Source organism: Lissotriton helveticus, chromosome 10 (genome assembly GCF_964261635.1).
Source record: "Lissotriton helveticus chromosome 10, aLisHel1.1, whole genome shotgun sequence".
NCBI lineage: Eukaryota > Metazoa > Chordata > Amphibia > Caudata > Salamandridae > Lissotriton > Lissotriton helveticus.
Genome location: NC_136071.1, coordinates 1,204,745,145 through 1,204,771,541, shown reverse-complemented (window position 1 = coordinate 1,204,771,541; position 26,397 = coordinate 1,204,745,145). Strand labels below are relative to the sequence as shown.

Here is a 26,397-nt window from a genome sequence, read left to right as displayed (position 1 = left end):
ACAGAATTGGCCCCTTAGCTGATCTAAACACCTGCGATTGACTTGCAATAGGAGAAGATCACGCACGCGAGGGGCCCAGCAACCGAAAAACCAGTAGCAACAACATCATAACAGAGAAACACTATAGTTTGCAAACCTGTAAGGCGGTGGCTGAGCCTCACCCATCTATAAATCTCACTCAGCAACTAACTCTATCGGGGCTTGTGGTCAGTGAGAAACTGGGTGTCAACGGAGAAAACACACAGTGTCGTGGTCAAGGGGATACTAGAGAGGCACTTCCATCGCCAGTTACAGTGGAAGGAGACCGTGAGGGCGGCAACAAGCCAGGTGAAATTATTGATTCATGTAAGGTCATAAGCTGGAATGTAGCAGGACTAAACTCTAAAAATCAGGATCCAGTTTGGCGGAGCTTTATTGTTAAACATCATATTATCGCCCTGCAAGAAACTTGGGTCACATCCAGCGATATCTGGTGGGACGGGTTTACTAGCTTTGTACAACCTGCAGTTCCAGGTAGAATGGGCAGGGCTAAGGGGGGCCTGGCGCTCTTTTTTGCTCTGAATTTAAAAGGAAGCTACAGGCAGATCACCACTGATTCCGACAACATCTTAATAGTAGAAAGGGTGATCAGCAAAACCAGCAGGACTGTATACGTTAATTTTTACAATTCTGGGAATAGCGATTACGCCGGTCGCAACATTGCAAGTCTGGACAGTATTTTAAACAGAGTCTTACAGAATATCGTATTCGCTTCTGAGTTTATTTTAGTAGGTGATTTTAACATTCATTTATGTAATTTAGATTGTAAGGGATTAGTAGTTGATGAAATGGATGATGCGGTACCATTTGGTCCCCACTTTGTACATTCTACAGAGGGTCAGGAACTTGAAGACTTACTCGCCACCTACAATCTATTTGAACCCGACTATGGTCTGAGAACTCCAACTTTTGTGGGCGGCAATCATGGAACGGTGATAGATTACATTTTTGTCTCAATGGGTATTCTTAACCGAACTATTGCTTATCGCACCGTAGAAACCCACTATAGCGATCACAACCCAGTATTACTGGCAGTGGCATGGGGAGCCGAGATGGGCGTTTCACCATCAATTGTAAAAGCTTCACACCCCCTGAGGACCACTGACCAAGATAGAAGGTTGAAGTGGGCAAAAGTGATCCCGGACAATTTCTACAAAAAATGTTTCCCTAAGATAAAAGAACAGGTGGAGCTTTGTCAGAATCCGGATGCCCAGGGGAAACAGATTGTAGAGGCTTTTGAGGAGATATGTGTCCAGGTCTCGAGCGATTTGTTAGCTAAACCGTTTCAGGGACCTAAAGGACACAAGCGTTGGTTCGACTCAGCATGCTCGAAGGCCCACAGAGACCTGATGGTGGCATTAAAAATCGTGCCGAGGGCAACAGATAAAATCACGAGGCTAAGGAAAGTTTATAAGTCAGCAATAAAAAATTGTAAAGACTCCATCAAACATGAAACATGGGAAAACCTCCAGTCAGCGGCAGTATTGAAGGATAGTAGGAGGTTCTGGGAGATTATTAAGCAGCCTTTATTCTCCGAAGATAAAAATGAACCCATGGACTGCGTGATTGCTGATGATAAATGGCTGTCTTTCTTTAAAAGTGTATATGAAGCCGACGAGGGGGATGTGGGCAATAAGGGTTTATTGTACAATGGACCCGCTCACCCTATCATCTTTAGCCCACAAGAAGTAGAAAATGCACTTAAGGAAACTACAAAACATAAGGCACCCGGTCCGGATGGAGTCCCGGCTGATTTCTTCATGTACTCACCTAAACTATGGTCGACCGTTCTGTGTAATGTGTTTAATGCGGTTACTGATAACCCAGCACCCGCTTCTTGGGCTATATCTACTATCGTCCCTATTTATAAAAACAAAGGTCAGCGGGACGACCCAGCATTCTACAGACCTATTTCACTTCTGGACTCAACTGTAAAAGTTTTGGGAAGAGTCCTTTTGCATAGACTAAGGGAGAATGTGGAGGACTGTGGTGGGCTCTCAGAACTGCAATATGGCTTCAGAGAAAAAAAAGGCACAATCGAGCAATGCATTAATTTACATTTACTCATTTCAAAGTACACGGTGGCCAAGGAGGGGTCCGTGTATTTAGCTTTCATGGACCTCTCCTCGGCTTTTGACCTTGTCAATAGGTCCAAATTATGGTTGATCCTACTGGAACTAGGCATAGACAAAGCATTGGTCACATTTATGGCCACTTTGCACCAGGATCTTTTTGCAGCTGTCCGAGTGTCTAATAATGGAAGGTGTACCCCTTTATTTAAATCATTAAAGGGGGTTCGGCAAGGCTGCATTTTGGCCCCCACGCTTTTTACGATCTATATTAATGGCCTGGGGGCATACCTGCGAGGTAGGGGCACGGACGTTCCGCGTGCAGGAGTTACCCAAATTCCGGCACTCCTGTATGCGGACGATGCCGTGCTGATCTCCCGCACTGGTATTGGTCTTCAGGTTCTCCTGAATGCCTTTGGTTCCTTCATGGAGAAATTGGACCTTAAGATTAATGTGTCTAAATCGCACACTATGGTCATGGGTCGGGATTGTGCAAAAAAGAGCCATAAATCCTTTTTTTGCAGTGGGGCTCAAGTTTCCAAGGTCACCACATTTCCCTATCTGGGTGTCTTGTTTGACCACAAAGGGACGTGGGGCCCACAGATAAGCGCAAAGCGCTTGGCGGTTACTAGATCGGCCTCAGCTCTTTTAGGTTTTGCAAGTAAGCTGGGAGCAAGACCCATGGAAGCCTTGTTAAAAATCTACAAGTGCAAATCTGTGGCCATTGCTTTATACGGTTCCCCCTTGTGGGGATATGTAAATCTTGACCCCATCCAGAGAGCCGAGAACAGATTCATTAGATCGCTTTTATCTGTACCTCAGTCAACTCCTACCTACTCTATCCATAAGGAGGTTGGTTTAGCATACTTATCAGACCTATTGAGTCTAGCGCCCCTGACTATGTGGATGAAAATGTGGTTTATTTATTTATTTATTTATTCAAAGTTTTATATAGCGCGAACAAGATCCTTACAGATATCAGAGCGCTTCACAAAGACAGGGAAGGGGCAACAGAGTAAACAGAGATAATGGGAACAGTATAATAATCAGTGACAAGGTAATAACATGGATGATAAAAACAAACATAAAACCAATCCATATATGATCAGGTAGGTAACATGGTAACATGGTAATAACATGGTAATAACATGGTAAGTAACATGGTAATAACATGGATGAAAAAAACAAACATAAAACCACTCCATATATGATCAGGTAAGGGAGTAGTATATAGCAGCACAGGTCATTGATCCCACTACCATGGCGTACAGGTGGATCAGTAAACCAACGTGTATCATATCTTGGTCGGTAGTAATAGAGTAGCGTAATAGTGCCCCCAACAAGTCGAGGATAGGCAGAGCAGCGATACAAGCAATGCAGAGTCTCTGACCCAACATCTGTAGCGATCAGGAGATCTTGGCCAGAAGCATTGTTTTCACCTCTTTCTTGAAGAGTGCAGTGGAGGTGATTAGCCTTGTTTCAGGAGGGAGCGCATTCCAGATCCTGGGTGCCATTCCTGAGAAGGAGCGTTTGTAAGTTTTCGCTTTCCGAAATCTACGAGGTTTCAGGAGTAGATTTTTAGTACTCCTATTGGATCTCGACCCTCCTGATATAGACAGCTTTTGAGCGAGGTAGTAGGGTGCCTTGTGGTGCACGGCCGCGTGTGTCATAGTTGCAATTTTTAGCTGTATTCTGGCTTCAAAAGGCAGCCATTTTAGAGACTTTAGGTCTGGGGATATGTGCGAGTGCTTTCTTGAGCCAGTAATGAGTCTCGCGGCAGCGTTCAGGGAGGCTCTTAAGGGTGCTGTTGTGGATAGCGGGAGACCGCTGAGGGTCGCAATTCCGTAGTCTATTCGAGGGATGACTAGAGCTTGTACAGCAGTTTGGAAGTCTTTGGCAGGGAGGAAGGGTTTAATTTTCCTCAGCGTGTTAATTTGGAAATTAGCTGCTTTTGTGGCTTTGCTGACGTGCTGCTGCATGTCGAGCTTGGCGTCGAGTGTGATGCCTAGGGATTTCGCCGAGTCCACGATGGTAGGTTGGACATTGAGTGCTGTTAGGTTGTTGAGCCAGGTTTGGGTGGTGGAGATTTTCGCCGGAGGTGAGATGAGTAGGAACTCAGTTTTTAGAGCATTTAGTTTGAGGTGATTATCGGCCAGCCAGGATTGGGTGTTAATAAGCGTGGAATTCAGCTGTTTGATATCTTCCGGGGACTGTAACTTTAGGTAGAGTTGCGTGTCATCAGCGTACATATGGAATTGAACATTGGATGCTTGAAGCAAGGTGGCGAGGGGTTCCATAACGAGGTTGAACAGTGTAGGAGAGAGGGTGGATCCTTGTGGAACCCCAAGATCTGCAGGCACCGGTGTAGATAGTACATTGTCGATCTTGAACCTCTGAGACCGGTTGTGAAGGAAAGACGAAAACCATTTGAGAACAGTTCCCGATAGCCCCATCCTAGTACTTAGCAGCTCCAACAAGTTCTCATGTTTGACCGTGTCAAATGCTGACGAGAGATCAAGAAGGATGAGGAGGCAGGACTCATTACGATCCAGAATTTGGAGGGCGTCATCAATTATGTGTGTCATAGCTGTTTCCGTGCTATGTTTCGCTCTGAAACCTGATTGATGAGGGTTGAGGAGGTCAAATTTATCAATGTGTTTTGTTAGTTGGAGTTGGACACATTTCTCCAACAGTTTGGCCAGGGTGGGGATATTGGTGATGGGTCGATAATTGTTTAGGTCAGACGGATCAGCTGTAGGTTTTTTGAGTATAGGCGTGACTTGCCCCACCTTAAGGGAGTCTGGAATGTGTCCTTGTCGCAACGAGCTGTTAATGATCTTGGTCCAGAGAGGGAGGAGCAAGGGGGTAAAGTCTTACCGCATTAGCAGGTAGAGGGTCTGTGAGGTGATTAGAGGGCTTCAAAGTGCAGAGCAGTTTGTGTATAGCTTCTTCCGAGTAGGTGTCGAAGTACTGCCAAGATGCCTTGTTTTTAGGTTGAGTGTCAGCCATTCTGGTGTAGTTGGAGTATCGATTTACATCCATTATGAGGTCATTTCTTATGTTGTCAGTCTTATGTTTAAAGAAAGCAGAGAAGGCTTCACAGTGTGGAGTGTCATTTGTTGTGCTATTTGCTTGTGTGGGTTGTGCCTTTGTTTGGGTCTTGATTAACTCGAACAGTTTTCTTGGCCTATTCTTCGCGTGGTCCAGCTGGCGGCTGAAGAAGTCCGACTTTGTGCGCTTTATTTTCCTAAAGTAGGCATTTCTCTTGTTCTTGAGCTTTTTGAGATGCAGTGCTGAAGGGTCCGATCTCCAGGTGCGCTCTGCCATTCGCATATTACGCCTTTCGTCATTGAGACTGCCATCATACCATGGGTTAGAGATTTTGGTGGAGACTCTCTTCAGTTGCAGAGGGGCGACTTCATTGACTATTGTATTCATAGAGTCAAGGTAGTGGTCAGTCAGTGATTGAACATCTGAGGCACCTGAAGGGGGAAGGAGGAGGTTGCCGATGTGGGGAGGTAGGGTGGAGGGGTTAAGATTCTTCAAATCCCTTTTCCATGTTTTGGATTTGATTGGTTGAGTAGGGTTAGGTTTAACTTTTTCGTTGATAAAGAAGGTGATAATGTGGTGATCTGACCAATCGCAGGGTAGAATCGCTTCCAATTGAATAGCGTTCTCTTTGGCAATGATGAGATCGAGTATCGCGCCTTTGTCGTGTGTTGGTTTATCGCATAATTGGGTGAGGTCAAGCGCATTGAGGAAAGTTTTTAGACTATTCACTGCAGTGTCTTTCTGATCGTTCCAGTGGAGATTGAAGTCACCCAGGTAGACTTGAGTGGTCTGCCGACCGGCGTTGGAAGTGATCAGGTCCATGACTTGTTGGGTGAATATGAGATTGTCACCAGGCAGGTGATAAATGAGATGTAAAGTACATACTTGTTTGCCCTCACTGATGATGTCTAGGCAGAGGAGTTCACAGGAGGAAAGGGAGGGGGAGGTGACTTGAGTAACGGAGATGTTGCTCTTAACAATGCATGCAATTCCCCCGCCCGTCTTGCCAGGAGGCCTGTCCAACCTAATGATGTGATAATTGGGGGGGACTAGTATGTCCATAATCGGGGTGGAGGCTTCAGTGAGCCACGTTTCCGTTAGAAAGGCTAGGTCTAGCTCCCTATTTGAGACAAGATCCGCGATGTCGGAGGAATGTCTCTGGGCCGATCTGCAGTTTAGTAGGATGCATTTGAGTTTGGGACAGAGAAGGGTGGACGAGCTTTCTAGTGTGAGGGGAACTTTCCTGAGGTTGTTAGGGACGGAGCCTCTGTTGTTGAGTGTTGGGAGCCTCAGAGCGTTTGTGGGAATTGTGGGTATGGGGATGTGTGAATTGGAAAAACCTTTTACCGGACCTGGGCCATAAGAGTGTAGGAGAGAGCAAAGGTCGAGGTCAGACAAGGGGCTGAGAACACGACGGGGGCGGTGGGAGTTATTGCGAACGGGGATAGTGGACCATTGCTGGAGTCGTCGGGGGCGAGTGTATGTAGGAAGGGTGCGTCGTTTGTAGGGTAATGGGATGGTGGGAGGTAGACTGGGCTGTGAGGAGAGAAGGTCTTTGATTGCGTGGATGTCTTTTTTGATTTGTAAAATTTCCTCCTTGACTTGTTGGAGTGTGGATAAGGTCAAGTCAGGAGGGTTGTTGAGGTGTTCCGCGGTGCTAATGGGTGGGATGGTATTCAAGGTGTGGACGTGTTTGTGGGCGAGGGGTGTGAGTGGTGAAGGTGAGGCAGGCGGTGGGTGGGAAGCATAGATAGTGACTTCAGTGGGAGACGATACAGGTGAGTAGAAGAGTGAGTGAAGGTTGAAGACAGTGGGGGAGACAGGAGGGTAGTGAGGGCTCAGAATAGGAGGTGGGAGAGAGGGGGGTGCTAGGGTAAGGGAGGAGGTATGTTCTGTATCTTGAGTTGGGAGGGGGATAATGTTATGAGTGGGAGTGGGGAGGGAGCGGGGAAGGGAGAGGAGTCTGCCGTGGGGGGGATGGGGTTGTTGGGTGGATAAACTCCGCGTGATGGTGTGTGCAGATGTAGGCGTGTTGTGGGTGGGAGTTGTTGTGTCGGGTGTGAGAGACACGTGGGTGGGAGTGGAGAGAGAGATGGGGAGGGAAAGGTGTCTGTCGAGGGGGGGATGAGAGGGGGTGGATAAACTTTGGGCGATGGCTTGTTCAAATGGTGGAGTGTTGTGGATGGGGGATGATCTGTCCGAGGGGAGATGGATGGAGGGGGTGTAGGTGGGGATAAGAAGTGTCGTGTTGGAGGGGCTACTAGTATGTGCGGCGGGGATATTCGTGACTGTCCTTGGGGAGTGGCGTGCGTTAACAGCAGGTGGGCCATTTACTGGGGTGCTGGGGGTAGAGGTGTAGTAGGTGGTGGCTGCGAGGTCAGGGGGGATAGTGCTGGCGGACTTCTGGGTTCGGGTCCGCAGCTTGGAGAGGTGCTCTTTGAACTTGGGGAACAGGTTGTCTAGTAGTTCCAGGTTCTTGTCCGTGGCTTGGATCAGGACAATCCCGGTATTATAGATTGTAATGGTAGACCTGCCAGGGAAGAGGTGGGAAGGTGTGATGGTGAGAGTTGAGCCATGGGCTGTTTTCTTGGTGATGGAGACTGTGAGTAGAGATAGGAAAGTTTTTCTCCATTGGGCTCTGCGTGAGGTGTGGAAGATGAAATCAGTGTTCAGGGCTCCATTGCCCGATGAGAAGTAGGTGTCGGCAAAGGGTGTTTCCGGGTGCGCCCTCAAGAAGTTGTGTTTGAAACGTTTAGTGGCATTTTTGGAGAGAGGGGTGGAGGGGTATTTAATTCTAAAAGTGTGCTTGCCGTTGAGCTCCATTTTAGAGAGGCTGTGGTGTTAGGTGTCTGAACTAGGGCGATAGTACACGCTGTCAGCCGCTAGTTACAAGGCCAAGGAGGACACTTGTGAGTGAGCATAGATATAGGGGGTGGAGGTCAGTGTGATCCCCGAACAGCCAGTGCGTGGGAGCATCTTATCAGATGTATCCTATATACAAGGTAGCAGTCAGCTTACACCGTGTGACCAGCTATGCGAGGTAAGGCCTATTAGGTGGAGGCTTAGTTACATATCAGAGTGTACATGGTAGCAGCAATGTAGTCTAGGCTTAGAAAGTGGCTGGGCGCAGTTTGCCTACCAGAGAGAGTTGGATGAGGTCGTAATAATCAGTGCAATATCGTGACGTAGCTTACAATGAAAACCCAATAAGAAAATAAGTAAATGTGGAAGCGGACAGTGAATGATGGGGATAGAGGTGAGATATGTGCAGCTTGTCGCATATAAAATACAGGCTAGAATAGAGCTAAACTACTAAATAGTTACTAAGTCCCCTACATGTGCATACATATTGCAGTAATAACAATATGGCACTACAATAAAAATACAATAAAATACAGGCTGGAATAGGGCTAAACTACTAATGAGTTACTAAGTCCCATAAGTGTGCATATATATAGCAGCAATAACAATATGACACTAGAATATACGATGGCAGTGTGAAAGCAATGCATAAAGTGTCGTGATCCAGTAATAAGACAATAAGATAAAATACTTAAAATAAAATTGGAGCCTGCGGTAAAAGGCAATGACTAGTCCGTGATGGCCGCTGAGTAGAGAGAGAGGTCAGTCTTAAATGGCCGCCATGTAGGGGGACTGGAGACGCTATTCCTTTATTTGTTGTTATTGCCTGTGAGCAGAGTGGAGAGGTTCCAGGTTCCGTTTGAAGCAAGCCCAGTTAGTTCCAAGCTGGGTGTGAGGTAGCGTACGTTGTGTCACAGGTGAAGGAAAGGAGGTTACGGGGACAGTGCCAAATACGATTAGAAATAGCCTGAGGAGACCAGATCTTAATACATAAGGTGCAAAAGAATGATTAGCCACGATGGTGGTCCGAGGGGGGAGACTGTGTCAAAATGGCCACCACATATGGGGAGAAGAGACATTAGTCCACTATTTATTTCCATGCTTTGTGAGCAGTGAGATCAGACATTTAGTCCTCTTTCTATTTCCATGCTTGTGAGCAGTGAGATAAGTTTCGTTTCTCCCTCTGTGGGGGAGACTCATCCCGATGGACTCTCGTGGGCACAGTAGGTGATTTATGGCCTTAGGTTCTTGTTTTTTTCGACCCCCGCCATTTTGTAGAAGTAACAGCAAAGTTCAGAGCCAAAGAAAATGTACATAAATACCTTCTCTTGTAGTTAAGGACTGTGTCCGCTGCACGCTAATGTGCTCACCAGTGACTGCAAACTATTTCCATGCCGGCGTCAGCTGCTCCTCTCAGCCCTCCAGTCCGTTGGTGTTCCTTTACTGCGGGGCGGGTGGGAGAGTTCCTTTACTGCGGGGAGGGGGGTGCTGTCCTCATCCCGGTGTGCAATCGGTGGCTTCTGGGGGGGGGGGGGGCGTCCGTTGCTTCGGCGGCTACGGCGGCTTCTGGGTGGGGGGAGGGGGTCCGTTGCAATCGGCGGCTTCTGGGTGGAGGGGGGTCCGTTGTTTCAGCTCATGCGTGGAGGCGGGGTCCGGTGTTCGTCCCGCGGTGCTCCCCTGCTGCGCCTGTTGTCCGTTGTACCCCTGTAGCGGCCAGCATCTGCCAATTTAGAGAAGGGGGGGGGGATGGGTCCGGTGCTCGGTGCTCGGTCCACCTTGGTCCCGGTGCAGCTGGGCTGATCTCCGCCGTGACTCCTGTGGAGCCGCTCCGGTGTTAGCAGGCAAGCCTCTGCGGGCAGGCGCCCTCCCGCAGGCAGCACAGGGCTCACCGATCCAAGAGAGCTCCCTGATGTAGGCGGCTCCTGTGGTGCGCAGCTCTTCAGAGTGGTCCGGTGTAGAACGGGCGCCTTCCTTCGACCTCAGGGCGATCTCGGACTCCAGCACCTCCAGAGACCAGCTTAAGCGCCTCCAATGTCCAGCGCCAACGTCCAGCTTCAGCGTCTCCAAGGTCCAGCGCCAGAGCAGTAGCCGTCCTCTCAGCAGCCGATCTCGAGGCAGCTAGGCAGCTCGTGTGATGTCCAACGCCCGGGCAGCAGCCGTCCCCAGACCAGGTAATATCACTACTTTCATCCAGTTACTTGCTCCAGTTACTCTTTGTTGGGTCCTCGAAGATGCGGGTGCTAACGGGGATTAAGTCCAGAATTGGAACCCCACGCACTCGGAGCTCTGACCAGGAGCTCCCACCCGGTGGCCATCTTGGTATATAAATGAAGATCTGTCATTGAACCACAGTATCTTGAAGGATGTTCTATCTTTAGACAAATACAGGAAAATCCCATGGTTGGAGTATTTGATTAAATCCTTTACGAACTTGGGTCGCTCAGAACTTTTCTTTTGTCCAGAAAAAATCAGGGCCCAAGACATAGGTCAAATTAAAAAGCTATTTTACGAAAGGAAGGAAGCTTGCCGTGAGGTAGCTGAACTGCAGAAGCCAGCAGTCAGAGCTCACTACCTTTTGGTTAGCGAACCCCATCTCGCACCTTACCTCAGCTACGTCACAATCCCTTACCATAGGTTCTTATTAATTAAATTTAGGTTTAATCTTTTACATTTTCACCTCGGTTCTTTTAACGGTTGGCAGAAACCGGAACAAGCTGCCCCTTGCAGCTGCGACAATTTTTCAGTGCAGGACACAATGCATTTTGTCATGTTTTGTAGCCTGTTTCATGAGCAGAGAAAAAAATACTTGCTCCCCATCTTGAAAGAAGCAGGGTTTATACAGGTGCGCCCTGCTCTGCTCTTTTTACAGCTTTTGACAAATCCTTGCACTACTTTTAGTGTTGCAAAATTTTTAGTGGCAGCTGCAAGGGTTAAAGCCAAAGCCATTGGAAATTCTTTGTCTTAAAAATGTCCCCACTTAGGGGAAACCAAAATGCATCTTCTTATATAAAATGAATTCTTAAATTTGTATATAGTATTTAATATGTGTTTGTTTTTAGGTAGATGCTTTTTAGGAATATTGTATTGTATGTTTAAAGTATGTTTCTCATTTAATTATCATATGATTGTTTTGTTTGAATGTGTTTTTCCTTTTGCGTCTCTTTGTATGACTTGGAATAAGTCGAATAAAGATATTCTGACTGACTGACTGACCCACCCGCACCACTAGGCCTGGGAGGCAGAATTCAGAGTGAGCCTCTTGTTTATCCTTGCGCTGAAGGCGAGCGGGGAGCAAGTTGCTGCGACGGGGGCAATTCAGCAGCCAAACTGGTTGAGGGGTAATGAAACTCCCACCGCTGGGTGAGTGGGTCGGGCCTCCAGGAACAGTACCCACTTCACACAGGTTCAGCAGGTTGCCAAACTCAAAGAAGAAGCGCGCGGCCTACGCGGACGGACAGCCGGTGCCCTGACGCCACGGGGTCAGCCGGTCTGGGGAGCGGGAGCACCGGGCCCGGGGCTCCCGCAGCCCCGCCTGTCACTGCGCGAGGACAGGCTCAGCGACGCCGCCTCCAAGAGGAAGCAGAGGGCACTGGGGGATAAGCCGCCAGGCCGCGAGGAGGGGACTGCAGCGGGAGAACGAGGCGGGGGTAGCGCACCAGGCTCGGGGGAACGGAACCTGGGGGTGTCGGGGCTCAAGAACCGCTTCGCAAAGACCGAGGTCTTCATTATTTTACTTTCTCTGAGTCGAACCACCAATATGAAAAAATAAGCCTTGTAGGATTTGTATGACAGGAAAGTTCCTATTATCCCTAATTTCATTGTTTTAATAGAGTAGCAGCCATGATGTGTAAAAATAAAAAAAATAAAAAAAAACGGAAGTCAGGCACTTTTGCCTGAGACGGGGCGGGGCCTGCAATCCAGCAGGAAGTCCCGCCCGCCGCCACAGCCGCCGCCGCCGAGGAAGAAGTGGAGCGATGAGACACTGAACACGCCGAAAGAGCCCGGTAAGTGGTGGGAATGGGGGTCACGCGCGTGTGTATGTGTCTGGAGAGCGTGTGTGTGACTGTGGGGGAGGGGGGTGTGTGTGAGCGAGTGTCTGCCGTGTGCCTGCGTGTGCATGCGCTCGCCTGTGTGTGCGCATGCAGAGGGGTGGGGGGTGGGGGGTGGGGGCTGCCTATATGTGAAGCGCTCTGATACCTGATTCGGTTCGGGGCTGGGAAATAAAAAAAAAAATATATAAAAAAAAAAATTAAAAAAAAATGCTGAGTTACTCTGCGCATGCGCGGGTGAGACGCGCGCTCCCGCGGTGAAATCCGCGAAGGAAACGCTCGTGTCAGATTGGTGTCCACTCTCCCAATAACGGGCAACATTAGGTCTGAAGCAGACTCTCTCAATGCTCACGCATTGAGAGTACGTCTGCTCGACCTAATAACGGGCAACATTAGGTCTGAAGCAGACTCTCTCAATGCTCACGCATTGAGAGTACGTCTGCTCGACCTAATAACGGGCAACATTAGGTCTGAAGCAGACTCTCTCAATGCTCACGCATTGAGAGTACGTCTGCTCGACCTAATAACGGGCAACATTAGGTCTGAAGCAGACTCTCTCAATGCTCACGCATTGAGAGTACGTCTGCTCGACCTAAAAAGACCCATTTTTAGAATTTTTAATTACCCAGACAGACCCAAGAATAAAGGGAAACCGGGGATCTGCCCGAGGTATTTTATCTTAAGAACCCCCTCTCCTCTTGTCTGTCCAAAGAGCTCCCAACACTGTGGTTGAGCCCACCCCGACTTCTAGGGGTCGGGGTGACCCGATGATGAAGCATGACACCACTAGGGTGTGTGAGGGTAATATAAACAAAATAGTTTTTTCCCTACAGTCATGGTTGGGTTAGGTACAACCTTACACTAGAGAGTTTTCTTTACCCCCTCTACCTCTATCCTCTACCTCGGGTCAGGATTACAAGCACGTAAGTTCATTGCTGTAGCTTCACTGATTTTCATGAACATCCACAGCTCCAGCATGAAACACTAAACAAAAGAGGGGAGAGGAGGGGGACAGCCAAAGAGACACAGCTATCAAGCCAAAGAGCTATGTCACAGGTGCTTGACAGATCATCTCTTCTGGATTTTTAGTCCAAGCAGTAATGCTGTACAAATAGGACGACTGATCGCCAGGTTATGCCCGCAGATTTTTATCAAGAACGTTTCTCAAAAGGGTTGCAGTACGGGAAACAATGCAGGATAAAGTCCAGCAGACTGTGGACTATTTACATTTTGTCAACTATTTACTGTCAAGATCATAAATTAAACTTCTGATGGGATTGCCAAATGCAATGTAGTATCAAGAGCACGCACAGTATTTGGTGCTGGGAAGGAAGCATTGTTAAAATAACAAAGAAAGGTTGTGTTGTGAAAAAAGAAAGGTTGAATGATACTCCATGATTCCCCAAAATTGTGAGAAGGTCCTAGGAAGAAATTATTTATGGGCAGTAAAACAAAGTTTGTCTAACGGAAAATTATCGAAGGTTCATTCGATCACGAAGCCTGGATCTCACCAGACATGCAAAGGGATGTCAACTCGGAAGCAAATTGCCTGAGAATTGTACTACAAGCTGAATTTATGAATGGTCTCAAATGCAGGACCCATAGATTCTGATAAGATAATGTTAAACTTACATGGGGCAGCTGTTTTTTTTATTTGAAGACAACCTTCCCTAAGACCCTCCAATACTACTCACTCACTCGTAAAGGAAGTGGTTTGTAGCAGGGCCTGTACAGAGAGAGTGCTAGTGGCCAAACAAACCTTTATGGAACAGAACTGCAGATCAGATTTTGCCAATTGCGTACTGAAGGAGAGCATTGTTTCTTTCTAGGATGTCATAAGGTTGATTGACTTCTACACACAAGATACTACACCTCTCCACAAGAGCGCTTATGCAGACCCTGGCAAAGTGCTTAGGATCCTAACTGTACAGAGCAGAAAAACTAAGAAACTCACCTGTCAAACGAGTGCCACATCGCACTGCAGCATCTGAAGCAGAAGGAAAATTACAGGCTGCTTCCTCAAACCGATGTCTAAAAATATGATTGTCAATCTTAAAAACAGTGCCTTACATTAGCTAGGAAGAAACCAGAAGAGAGACAGTAACAAAGAAGATCTCTTGCGAGGCATTCAAGGATATCGCACATAATAAAGAAAAGATCAGGTTCTAATGGACTTGACCAAGGTCCTCTTAGGCAGTGCTGTAGGAAGTCTGCACCAGGTGTAGGGTTGTACCGAGCAGCCTATTCATCTACTGACTAAAAGGTGCTCTAGCAATAAAGGACAGATTTTTACCAGACCTGATCGAGCTGATGGCGAAAATTGCAGCCAATTCATCATCAAATGAGACTCAGCCGGACTAAATCAAGGGTGTTGTGATTTCCCAAACTACACACTCTTTGGAACCAGCAAAGTAGAGAATAGCACAAACAGCCACCAAAACAGACTTCAACACAAAACACTTCCTACAACGCAAGTGGTATCGGAAGAAGAACGCAGGGCACTGCTGCTTTAATTTAGTGAGATCAGCTTCCAATATCAGTAGTTCGGTTTTATTACTTTAAACTGATGAGTGGAGGAACCAAAAGGCAAACAAAAAGTAGGACAACGAACTACTCACAGCAGGTACATCACAACTAGGGCCCTCTGCAGATCAGCAGTAAAACAGACAAGCAACTCAATAGTCCATCTAATTTTAGAGCATTGGAAAGGGATAGACTGACAGACAAGGTGGGAGGAGGGGGCTATTTACACAAATCACAGAAAAAACAGCTTTCTGCAGAGAGATGTTCAGACAAAACTGAAGCTGAAAAGGGCAGAACCTTTAAAGTGCATATGACAAACACATTTTTATTCAAGAGCTGCACTGAAATATCAGAATTTGAAAGGTTTATGATCTTCCTACATTTCTTGTTACCGCGTTATGATTTTCAGTTTGATTGTGCAACCACATTCAACTGCCTGGCTTGTTTGCACGTCCTGTGGCATTAGGTTCCTAGGTCTTACACATCTGCCCAGTTCTGGATTACGAACATGGTAAACTGTTGAAAGCTTTGGTTTGCAGTTCGGAAAAATATACTATAGCTCAAGTGACACGTTGTTTAGCAGGAACAGATGTGCAGCTAATCTGTATGGTACAAATTCATAGATTTGTTGCTACGGCTAAAATAATGAAATCAGGGAACACAACACTTTTGTGATCCTAATAAGTATTAAAAGCCCGAAACATTGCTCAGATTATAGACATTTAACAAAGGGTTGGACTGAATGGGGCCAGCGTGCTCGACAAATATATATTTTTTAATTTTCTGGTTTGAGTCAGACCTGGTCCCTGTTTTTTGCTAGCATTTTCCTCCAACGCTGTGCATAATTTGCTTTGGCGAATATATGCGAAATGGCAGAAAAATGACACCAAAGTAAAAGGAAAGCGCAGCAAATGAAAAGCGCAGCAAATGAAAAGCGCAGCAAATGAAAAGCGCAGCAAATGAAAAGCGCAGCAAATGAAAAGCGCAGCAAATGAAAAGCGCAGCAAATGGAAAGCCCAGCAAATGGAAAGCCCAGCAAATGGAAAGCCCAGCAAATGGAAAGCCCAGCAAATGGAAAGCCCAGCAAATGGAAAGCCCAGCAAATGGAAAGCCCAGCAAATGGAAAGCCCAGCAAATGGAAAGCCCAGCAAATGGAAAGCCCAGCAAATGGAAAGCCCAGCAAATGGAAAGCCCAGCAAATGGAAAGCCCAGCAAATGGAAAGCCCAGCAAATGGAAAGCCCAGCAAATGGAAAGCCCAGCAAATGGAAAGCCCAGCAAATGGAAAGCCCAGCAAATGGAAAGCCCAGCAAATGGAAAGCCCAGCAAATGGAAAGCCCAGCAAATGGAAAGCCCAGCAAATGGAAAGCCCAGCAAATGGGAAGCCCAGCAAATGGGAAGCCCAGCAAATGGAAAGCCCAGCAAATGGAAAGCCCAGCAAATGGAAAGCGAAGCAAATGGAAAGCGAAGCAAATGGAAAGCGAAGCAAATGGAAAGCGAAGCAAATGGAAAGCGAAGCAAATGGAAAGCGAAGCAAATGGAAAGCGAAGCAAATGGAAAGCGAAGCAAATGGAAAGCGAAGCAAATGGAAAGCGAAGCCGGCATTTAGAGCTACATTTTAATACTAACCAAAAAAACAAACCAGGGAACAAACAGCAGCCACTCATGTTCTATTTGTTTTATGCTGTTCCCGTGCGCTGAATGTTTGCTGGGAATGGCTTGTAATTACATAATAGATCATGAGGAAGACCAGGAATTATATTTTTGGGGGACAAGGTTTTATATGCAATGAGTTGATGGGTTTTATATTACCTGTGTAATCTAATGTTCTTCAAAAGACAAATAGTCAATAACGTGTTGTTAATTAACCTACACTGAGATTTATACGCTACTACTGACATCAGAGCAGTACAAGAAGTCTTGGAATGCGGCGCCACAAACTGTTCCCTCTAAGTGAAGGAACCACCTGGGTGGAACCGACAGGTCAGTATATGCAGAATCTTTCTTCACCAACAACCTTCTTGCCGGGGGTGTATTCTTACCTGAGCCATTGTGAATCTTTGTGACGGAGTCCAAGTGCGTGAGGCTACAAGGCAAAAGAGAAATGAAGTGCACTTAGGTTGTGTGCAGGCCTGTTCAGGAGGATACTTAGCAAACACAGAATAGACTCAGAGCTATCGATCCATCCATACTGTAAACAAGCCATTGATCGGCCCTTCTGCACTCGTGCCGACAAAAATGCATTCTAGAGCATAGGTCCAGCCATATGATGCCATGCCCCCAAGAACTTACTACATTCTCCCTCTCTCATGAAAACACAAGAATTCCAACATCGCATCAGACCTCCAGCCTGGGACAAAGTATTCTTAACTAATCTTCCCAAACAGGCCAGGTATTTAAAATCTGCACCTCTCCTCCCTGAATAGAATATGCATTTCCAGTCTAGGCCCAGACGCATATGGGTAAGGTATTTTGATTAACAGTCACCTGCAATAGAGCCGGCTTTCAAAGACCACAAGAAGACATTTCAAGTTTCCATGGGCAATGCCTGCAGCTGTTCCCATATCTCGTACCACATCACACGGCTATTTCACTCCCGAAACTCAACACAAATTCCCATCTTCTCTTTAATGATCAATACTCATGACCTCAAGACAGATGTCCATGATCACAACTCTCCTTCCGACAGTCTTCTGTAAAAGTCCCCTTCGCCCATACGGCAGACATTGCAATCACAGTTCTGCCACGATTAGAGGCGAATGCAGAGATTTTCTCCTCCCCAATATAAGGTATTCAGAGCACGGTCCATCCTTCCTGGACATTCTGCAGCGCACCAACAGTCCCCGCCCATGACCCTGTCTTGTACCGAAAACCTACAAAACTTAGGACTGGCCATCTCAGTTAAGGCATGTCTCAATAAGTTTCTTCAAGTACTGGTCTCCCAGGCATGATTCTCCCACTCTCTGTAAAACTTTTCCCCCCCCTACCACGCATCCCCTGTTAGAATTGGGGGTCTCTGGTTGGCGCAGGTTTGTACTTGCGACAAGCAGGGACCCTCTCCTCTAAGTCAGGGCAAAGGATTACTCCCAGAAATAACCCCTACTCGCCCTTTAGGTAGTGTGGCGCAAGCAGTCTAGGCTAAACTCTGGAGTACATAGGGTTAAACATTTGCAACATCACACACAACGACCATCAACCCACCACACAATGACACTAGACTGTATTTCTGTAAAAATATCTTCTTTATATATATCTTTAGATCAGGCTTGTAAATACAGTCTTTGCGTAGTTTAAGAAAATGGTTCCAGTTACTCTCTGATTAGGCCACAGGTCTTTGTATCAGCGTTAAAAGAATCGTTCTGGTGCTTAAAAAGGGTTGCGGACTCTTCCCTAGTCCTGGTACGTTCCTCCAGCAAGAATTTCAATCAGCCAGGGCCTCTCTGCGCCAACGATCGGACCCGGTCTGCCCAATCTCACGCCTCTAGCGGGATCGGCGGCCGGGGAGTCACTGTCAGCCTGACGAGCGCGCTGCACGGCTGTCAGGGGAGAGAGCGGGGGCCCGGGGAGTGCTCACTGCGCGGCTCCGGGGACCCGGCTGAGGCAGATGGCGGTGCGAGCGAAGTGGGACAGCGGCTCGCACCGCGGGACGGGAAACAGTACCTTTGTCTTTTTGAAGGGGTCGGGTGCAGGCCGGCTCGGTGGTCCACGTCGCGGTGTCTTCCTCCCGAGGTTGGAGCGAGCGGCGGCTCGGCTCTGGCTCGGAGGTTGGCGTTGCGGCGCGGGTCGGGTAGACGGCGACACACCTCAGGTCCTGGAAAAGGGGGCAGAGCCCCGGGTAGCAGCGTGAGGCGCACACAAGCCTCTCAGGTCACAGCAGATACTTGGCCCAGTCCGTTCTTGCGGTGCTTCGCAGTTAGGCAGGCGGTAGGGACGGTGATTAGGCCAGCGGGGCTGGGCCTTTCGGTGTCACCTGGTGCCGGCCAGTTAGCAGATGCGGTGCTCGGCGGGACGGGGTGCCAAGGGCCTCGTAGGAGGGGCGCAGGGATTCTTTCACGGCGCCCCTCCTCTTTCCTTCAGCAGCTGTGTCGATCAGGTTGCTGGCTCACAGCAGCTCCTTCTTCCAGGGGGACAGGGTAGCGCCCACTGTTCCTGGGGCGCTGGTCAGGGGGCAAGTTCACAGCAAGCCCTTGGAGATCTTGGTAAAAGTTTTAGCACAAGGTGGATAAAAGCAAAGTCTTTCAGTCTTTCTTCTCCTGCTCTCCTTCAGCAGCAAGGCACCCCCTACAGGCCAGTCTCTTGGGGTCAGAGTCAGTACTTCTCCTTGCAGCTTCCAGGGTCCTTCTCTTCAGGCAGAGCTTCTTCTTTGCGCAAACTGGATCTAATTTACAAGGAGCAGGGCTCCTACTTTTATACACAGTTTCTTTTGTTCTCACTGGCCAGGGGGGCCTCTGCATAACTGCTTCAGTCTCTGAGTACTTGTTGTGGGTACTTATGACTTCTGTATTCAGTGTGAGGGCAGGCACATCAGCCGCTCCCCAGGGGGGCGGAGCCGGCATTGTGAGGGCAGGAGTGGCCTGAGCACTTTGTTGACAAGCTTCGGTCCTTCCTGGGCCAGGTGCAGGCTGAGTCATCAGTCGCTCCCCAGGAGGGCGGAGCCAGCATTGTGGTGGCAGGGGCACAGCCTGATGCATCATTCAGGGGAAACTCCCACCACCCATTAAGGGGTCCTCCTGCTAATCACTACCTGTCAACTCCCAGCCCTGTCACTCACACACACCAGACAGTCAGATCCACATCCAAGCAGAGGCGGGCTGAAATGGTTAGGCAAGCAAAGGCTAACTTTCTAAAAGTAGCATTTGCAAACACAGGATATTAAAATAAACTTTACTAAAAGAAGTATTTTATTATTCTGAGTTCAGGCATACTAAACATGAATTTCTACCATGTTCCCTGAGCCTGCTGGGATTATAGAGTGTAATAATTCCAGCAGCCCATCTGGCCTAGAAGGGAACAGGTAGCCTTACAATAGTGAAAAACGACTTTGGCAGTAATTCACTATTAGAACATGCCACACACATCAGGGCATGTTCTACCTTATCCTTACAATGCACCCTGCCCTCAGGCCTACCATAGGGGTGACTAATATGAAGTTTAAGGGAAGGTTCAGGGGCTGGCAAGTGTGTGCACTTGCCCAGCCAGGGTGACCGTACCAGACTGCACGCAGGTTCTGCAATGGCAGACCCTAGACACATTTTAAGGCTGCTTCTGTGGGTGGCGCAACCAGCGCTGCAGGCCCACTAGCAGTGTTGGCATTTACAAGCCCTGGCACTCCTGGTGCACTTTACTGGGGACTAACAGTAAATCCAATGAACCAATCATGGACATCAATCACATGTACACTTTTCAACAGGGAGAGCATATGCACTTTAGCACTGGTCAGCAGTGGTAAAGTGCCCAGAGTCATTAAGCCAACAAAAACAGGTCAGAGAGAGTATTGGAGGAAGGCAAAAAGTTTAGGGATGACCCTGCTAAGAGGCCCAGGTCCAACACAACCCCCTTCCAGCCAAAACGCAGGGTAGACCAATCACCACTGTGATGGGCTTCCCTGCTTTGGGCGATAGAACCTGGACCTGGCCCGCAACAGCAGGGGCACATTCCAGTTCTACGCCAATCTGCACCTCCTTCAAATCCTCTGTTCATACTCTCAGGGTCCACCAAGCCAATCCATGGGAAACCCTTCTCTACACCTGTGGACACCACCTGTGCAGCCTTGAACCTTAATTCGCTCACAGGTGTGTCCCAACAGGCAGACAGAAAAATGTCACAGTGGCCACTGACAGTAGTCAGGAATGAGACCCAAGCCTTACGCCTCTCAGGGCTCTCAAACCTCTGTGGCCTTAAAGAGTGGGGGGCAGTAACCCCAGGTGCTTGGCACCCTTTTTCCACTCTCCCTCCTGTCAGGTCAGGTATGACATCCTGGCACTGACCCACCAGTCCCAGGTCTGTACCTGGCGGCTGTACCAAAGACTGGGGTGGCCTCTCCCACACCCGGTCCTCCTCCTGGGGGCTCTGTACCCTCCCACCTGGAGTGGTACCCCCTTCCAGAATTGTCAGGGCACCTGTGGCAGGTGACCTGCACAATTCGCCCACCAGTTCAGGGGTGCTATCCTGCAACTGGGGCACCAGGTCAGGGGGGACACCCTGCACCTGGCCCTTAAACCTAGGGTCTAAACCCTCAAACTGCACCGGGGTCAGAGGCGAGGACTCCCTCCCTCTGCACCCCCTTCCACAGTACTGCCCACTCCCAACTGGAGTGGTACCCCTAGAAGTGACATGGGCCAGGACACTGATTACAGTGGCCCTGCCCTCCAGGTCAGACAACACCTGACCCTGGCTTCTCAACTCAGGGACCCAACCCTGCAGTTGAACACTTGCCTGGCGCACCAGGACTTTCCGGGGAGCACGCCTGCCCCCCCTGAGGGTGGCACATAGCTCATGTGTCGTGCAACAGCCTGCCCGGCGCGGATCTCCCAACCCCTGTCCCTCTGACAGTGCGGGAAGATCCCCCAGGACAGAAGTGGTGTCCCCCTGGTCATTCACTGGGGACGCAGCCCTGCTGGCTGGCCCCTGACCCACTGGTTCTTCCACTGGGGACTCTTTCCCCCTCTCGCCCCTCTTTCTGGACTTCTGCACCCTCCCAACTGGAGTGGTACTGCCAGTCACCAGAACTACTGGAGCCCTGTTTACAGAGCCTCCACGTTCTCTAGCCACTGGGGGATCCCCCTCAGCGGGTGACTCATCCGGACAGCCTAGGCTCCCCACCTGGTGTTCCCTTAAAGAACCATCCAGGCTCTGAGACTGAGGTTGGGCACTACCGGGACAAAACCCATTCTCACTCCTTCCCCTTAAGGACAGGACGTGAGGCCCTACACCCATCTCACTACTACAGGACCTAGCTGGGCTACTCTGCGCCACTTCCACCACTCTGGGCTGGAAGATACCTGAGACACTCCCCACAGGATCACACCCCAATGCCTCTCCAGACCCTCGGGAATCCACCACAAGGTCTGCCTCCAATGTGAGCTCCCTGGGGCCAGAGAACTCACTCTCAAACAGGTGTTGGCATAGCTCTGGAAAACTGGGACTTAAAGTATGCTCTCCCACAATTGGATTACACAGCCCCCTAGTAGGGTTAACCAAATTATCCTTCACCTCACCATCCAGCGCCTCACACACATACTCCACACCATTCTTCTGAGACTGGCCAGACAGTAGCGAACTGTCTCTGTCACACAACCCACACTCTTCTGGGCGGTCCTTACACTCACCCACCAGGACCTCAACCATGGGGGAATCCCTCCCACCACTAGGACCATGAACTCCTACGCCAGCTACCCTATTCCCTTCAGGGACGCTGCGCACTACTGGAGCTACCTCATGCCCTTGAACCTCCTGGTGTATGTTAACCCCCTCCAAGTCAGGTGCCATATCTCTAGGTGCGCGCGCTATGCTGTCTGCACTAGATACCTGAATGTTGCTGCCACCATCTGAGCTGGACTCCACCTCCAACTCAGCAAAGCTCAATCTCTGAGCTACACACATTTCTTGTTGCTGGGCTGAAGCCCTCCTGGCCTCAAGCGCCTCGAGCTCCAAGTCAAGTTTCCTCATTCTTAAGTCATGCGCAAGCTCCATTTTCATTACTTCCAGGGCTAACCTCCTAGATTCTAGCTCCAGTTGCCCATTTATTTCCAGCTCTGCCAACTTCAATTCATGATCTCGGGTTGCCTGTCTGTCCGCCAGCTCCTCTGGCGACAGACCTCGGCCAGAAACACTGCTACCCAATGGGGAGGTTGCACCCCTACACTCTGGAGTCAGGGGTCCCTCCAGCTGCTGTTCTGCATCCTCAAATTCAAAATCCTTTCCAGGGGCATTCCTTGCCTTGACCCAGGCCCTCAGCGCCTTTTGGAACTGCTCCCTTCTGGAGAGTCCGGTCATGGAAATGTTCAAATTTTTGCAGAAGCTCCTGAGCTGTTTCCCAGTGTAGTTTTCTAGTTTCTCCCAATCACAGTCAATAGAAGAAATGGATGCTGCCTTTTCCATTTTCACTGACACAGGCATGACTTCAAAAACACATGGAGATCTCTTCTCGCAAATCATAAATCCAAAAAAAACAAAGTCTGTGGCTTAGTTACTGGACTGTCATCACTGTGCAATGGTCAATAGTTAAGGCATGAACACTGCAAATGTAAATTCGCTATCCCACCGCTGCCACCAATGTTGGAATTGGGGGTCTCTGGTTGGCGCAGGTTTGTACTTGCGACAAGCAGGGACCCTCTCCTCTAAGTCAGGGCAAAGGATTACTCCCAGAAATAACCCCTACTCGCCCTTTAGGTAGTGTGGCGCAAGCAGTCTAGGCTAAACTCTGGAGTACATAGGGTTAAACATTTGCAACATCACACACAACGACCATCAACCCACCACACAATGACACTAGACTGTATTTCTGTAAAAATATCTTCTTTATATATATCTTTAGATCAGGCTTGTAAATACAGTCTTTGCGTAGTTTAAGAAAATGGTTCCAGTTACTCTCTGATTAGGCCACAGGTCTTTGTATCAGCGTTAAAAGAATTGTTCTGGTGCTTAAAAAGGGTTGCGGACTCTTCCCTAGTCCTGGTACGTTCCTCCAGCAAGAATTTCAATCAGCCAGGGCCTCTCTGCGCCAACGATCGGACCCGGTCTGCCCAATCTCACGCCTCTAGCGGGATCGGCGGCCGGGGAGTCACTGTCAGCCTGACGAGCGCGCTGCACGGCTGTCAGGGGAGAGAGCGGGGGCCCGGGGAGTGCTCACTGCGCGGCTCCGGGGACCCGGCTGAGGCAGATGGCGGTGCGAGCGAAGTGGGACAGCGGCTCGCACCGCGGGACGGGAAACAGTACCTTTGTCTTTTTGAAGGGGTCGGGTGCAGGCCGGCTCGGTGGTCCACGTCGCGGTGTCTTCCTCCCGAGGTTGGAGCGAGCGGCGGCTCGGCTCTGGCTCGGAGGTTGGCGTTGCGGCGCGGGTCGGGTAGACGGCGACACACCTCAGGTCCTGGAAAAGGGGGCAGAGCCCCGGGTAGCAGCGTGAGGCGCACACAAGCCTCTCAGGTCACAGCAGATACTTGGCCCAGTCCGTTCTTGCGGTGCTTCGCAGTTAGGCAGGCGGTAGGGACGGTGATTAGGCCAGCGGGGCTGGGCCTTTCGGTGTCACCTGGTGCCGGCCAGTTAGCAGATGCGGTGCTCGGCGGGACGGGGTGCCAAGGGCCTCGTAGGAGGGGCGCAGGGATTCTTTCACGGCGCGCTCCTCTTTCCTTCAGCAGCTGTGTCGATCAGGTTGCTGGCTCACAGCAGCTCCTTCTTCCAGGGGGACAGGGTAGCGCCCACTGTTCCTGGGGCGCTGGTCAGGGGGCAAGTTCACAGCAAGCCCTTGGAGATCTTGGTAAAAGTTTTAGCACAAGGTGGATAAAAGCAAAGTCTTTCAGTCTTTCTTCTCCTGCTCTCCTTCAGCAGCAAGGCACCCCCTACAGGCCAGTCTCTTGGGGTCAGAGTCAGTACTTCTCCTTGCAGCTTCCAGGGTCCTTCTCTTCAGGCAGAGCTTCTTCTTTGCGCAAACTGGATCTAATTTACAAGGAGCAGGGCTCCTACTTTTATACACAGTTTCTTTTGTTCTCACTGGCCAGGGGGGCCTCTGCATAACTGCTTCAGTCTCTGAGTACTTGTTGTGGGTACTTATGACTTCTGTATTCAGTGTGAGGGCAGGCACATCAGCCGCTCCCCAGGGGGGCGGAGCCGGCATTGTGAGGGCAGGAGTGGCCTGAGCACTTTGTTGACAAGCTTCGGTCCTTCCTGGGCCAGGTGCAGGCTGAGTCATCAGTCGCTCCCCAGGAGGGCGGAGCCAGCATTGTGGTGGCAGGGGCACAGCCTGATGCATCATTCAGGGGAAACTCCCACCACCCATTAAGGGGTCCTCCTGCTAATCACTACCTGTCAACTCCCAGCCCTGTCACTCACACACACCAGACAGTCAGATCCACATCCAAGCAGAGGCGGGCTGAAATGGTTAGGCAAGCAAAGGCTAACTTTCTAAAAGTAGCATTTGCAAACACAGGATATTAAAATAAACTTTACTAAAAGAAGTATTTTATTATTCTGAGTTCAGGCATACTAAACATGAATTTCTACCATGTTCCCTGAGCCTGCTGGGATTATAGAGTGTAATAATTCCAGCAGCCCATCTGGCCTAGAAGGGAACAGGTAGCCTTACAATAGTGAAAAACGACTTTGGCAGTAATTCACTATTAGAACATGCCACACACATCAGGGCATGTTCTACCTTATCCTTACAATGCACCCTGCCCTCAGGCCTACCATAGGGGTGACTAATATGAAGTTTAAGGGAAGGTTCAGGGGCTGGCAAGTGTGTGCACTTGCCCAGCCAGGGTGACCGTACCAGACTGCACGCAGGTTCTGCAATGGCAGACCCTAGACACATTTTAAGGCTGCTTCTGTGGGTGGCGCAACCAGCGCTGCAGGCCCACTAGCAGTGTTGGCATTTACAAGCCCTGGCACTCCTGGTGCACTTTACTGGGGACTAACAGTAAATCCAATGAACCAATCATGGACATCAATCACATGTACACTTTTCAACAGGGAGAGCATATGCACTTTAGCACTGGTCAGCAGTGGTAAAGTGCCCAGAGTCATTAAGCCAACAAAAACAGGTCAGAGAGAGTATTGGAGGAAGGCAAAAAGTTTAGGGATGACCCTGCTAAGAGGCCCAGGTCCAACATCCCCATTATCAGATGATAGAAAATTCTCCTCCAAAAGGCATTCTTAGACCAATGTGGACAGCAAAGGGTGCTCTTTAGGTGCAAAGAGACATGTTTAGGTTTAGATTTACACAAAAAACCATTTTTCGGTCACTTTTGACTATGGAAGCAGTACGATTAAGGGGTGTGCACTATAGGAACCTTTCGCTAAAAACTCATCACTTCAGATCCCATTCCTTTCAACTTGCAACTTTCAGGCACACATTCAACTGCTCCAAAACCCATCTTGTTCCTTAAAATTTCTTTCCCATGCGCGGCACAAGCTTGGCTCTTCCTACCCATGGATCCTCCGGTAGGCGTCCTGCTCTTCCTGGCACAGGATCTTGGGCAGCTCCACAGCAGACTCCAGGCACACCTTCCCGATGGTGTCATGAGGCACGACGTGAATGGGGACTTCAATGCGCTCGTATCTGTGGAAGAAGTCAAAGACGTCCTTATTTGCAGTCAACAAAATCTGCACGTACGGAGCTTTAACACATCCACAATGCCGATTTAGCAGAACCGGCATCTATCTGCCTCACTCTTTACCAACTACAACACTCTCTCGCCATAAGGAAGATTCCAAACTATGTTATTAAAAAACATGCTCACCCTTATAATTATTTCTTTAGAAACATAATTATAATGTAAAAACATAATTAGCACAAAAAGTTTTATAGCTTATGAATTCTATATTGTAGGCAAAGGGTCACCCCAAAGCACCTTGCATCAACCAAATCCTAAACTGACCTTAAGGCATGCCTCCAACACTTCTCAGCACAGAAAGGCAGGTGATTATGACTGATGGGTGACATACCAGAGGGGAGAACTAGTTTTACAGGCAAGTAACTTTTCTCCAGCACATGTTACTCATTTACAGCCATTCAAAGAAGACACGTGAGCAGTGCAAGAAATCAAGGGGGTTATAGAAGAGAACTGCAACTCTATAAGGAGGCATCTGG

At 49.1% G+C, this 26,397-nt stretch overlaps 1 protein-coding gene across 1 annotated transcript in view; it reads right to left on the bottom strand.

Annotated features, from left to right (window-relative positions):
• The window catches only part of BRCC3 (BRCA1/BRCA2-containing complex subunit 3), a 65,170-nt gene that overhangs the window by 13,852 nt on the left and 24,921 nt on the right, over positions 1–26,397 (bottom strand). Inside the window, exons 6-7 of the mRNA XM_078664080.1 lie at positions 25,735–25,866; positions 16,634–16,677 (exon numbers count right to left, since the gene is read on the bottom strand). Of these exons, the coding sequence (XP_078520206.1) occupies positions 16,634–16,677; positions 25,735–25,866 (176 nt within the window). The remainder of the gene's footprint in view (positions 1–16,633; positions 16,678–25,734; positions 25,867–26,397) is intronic.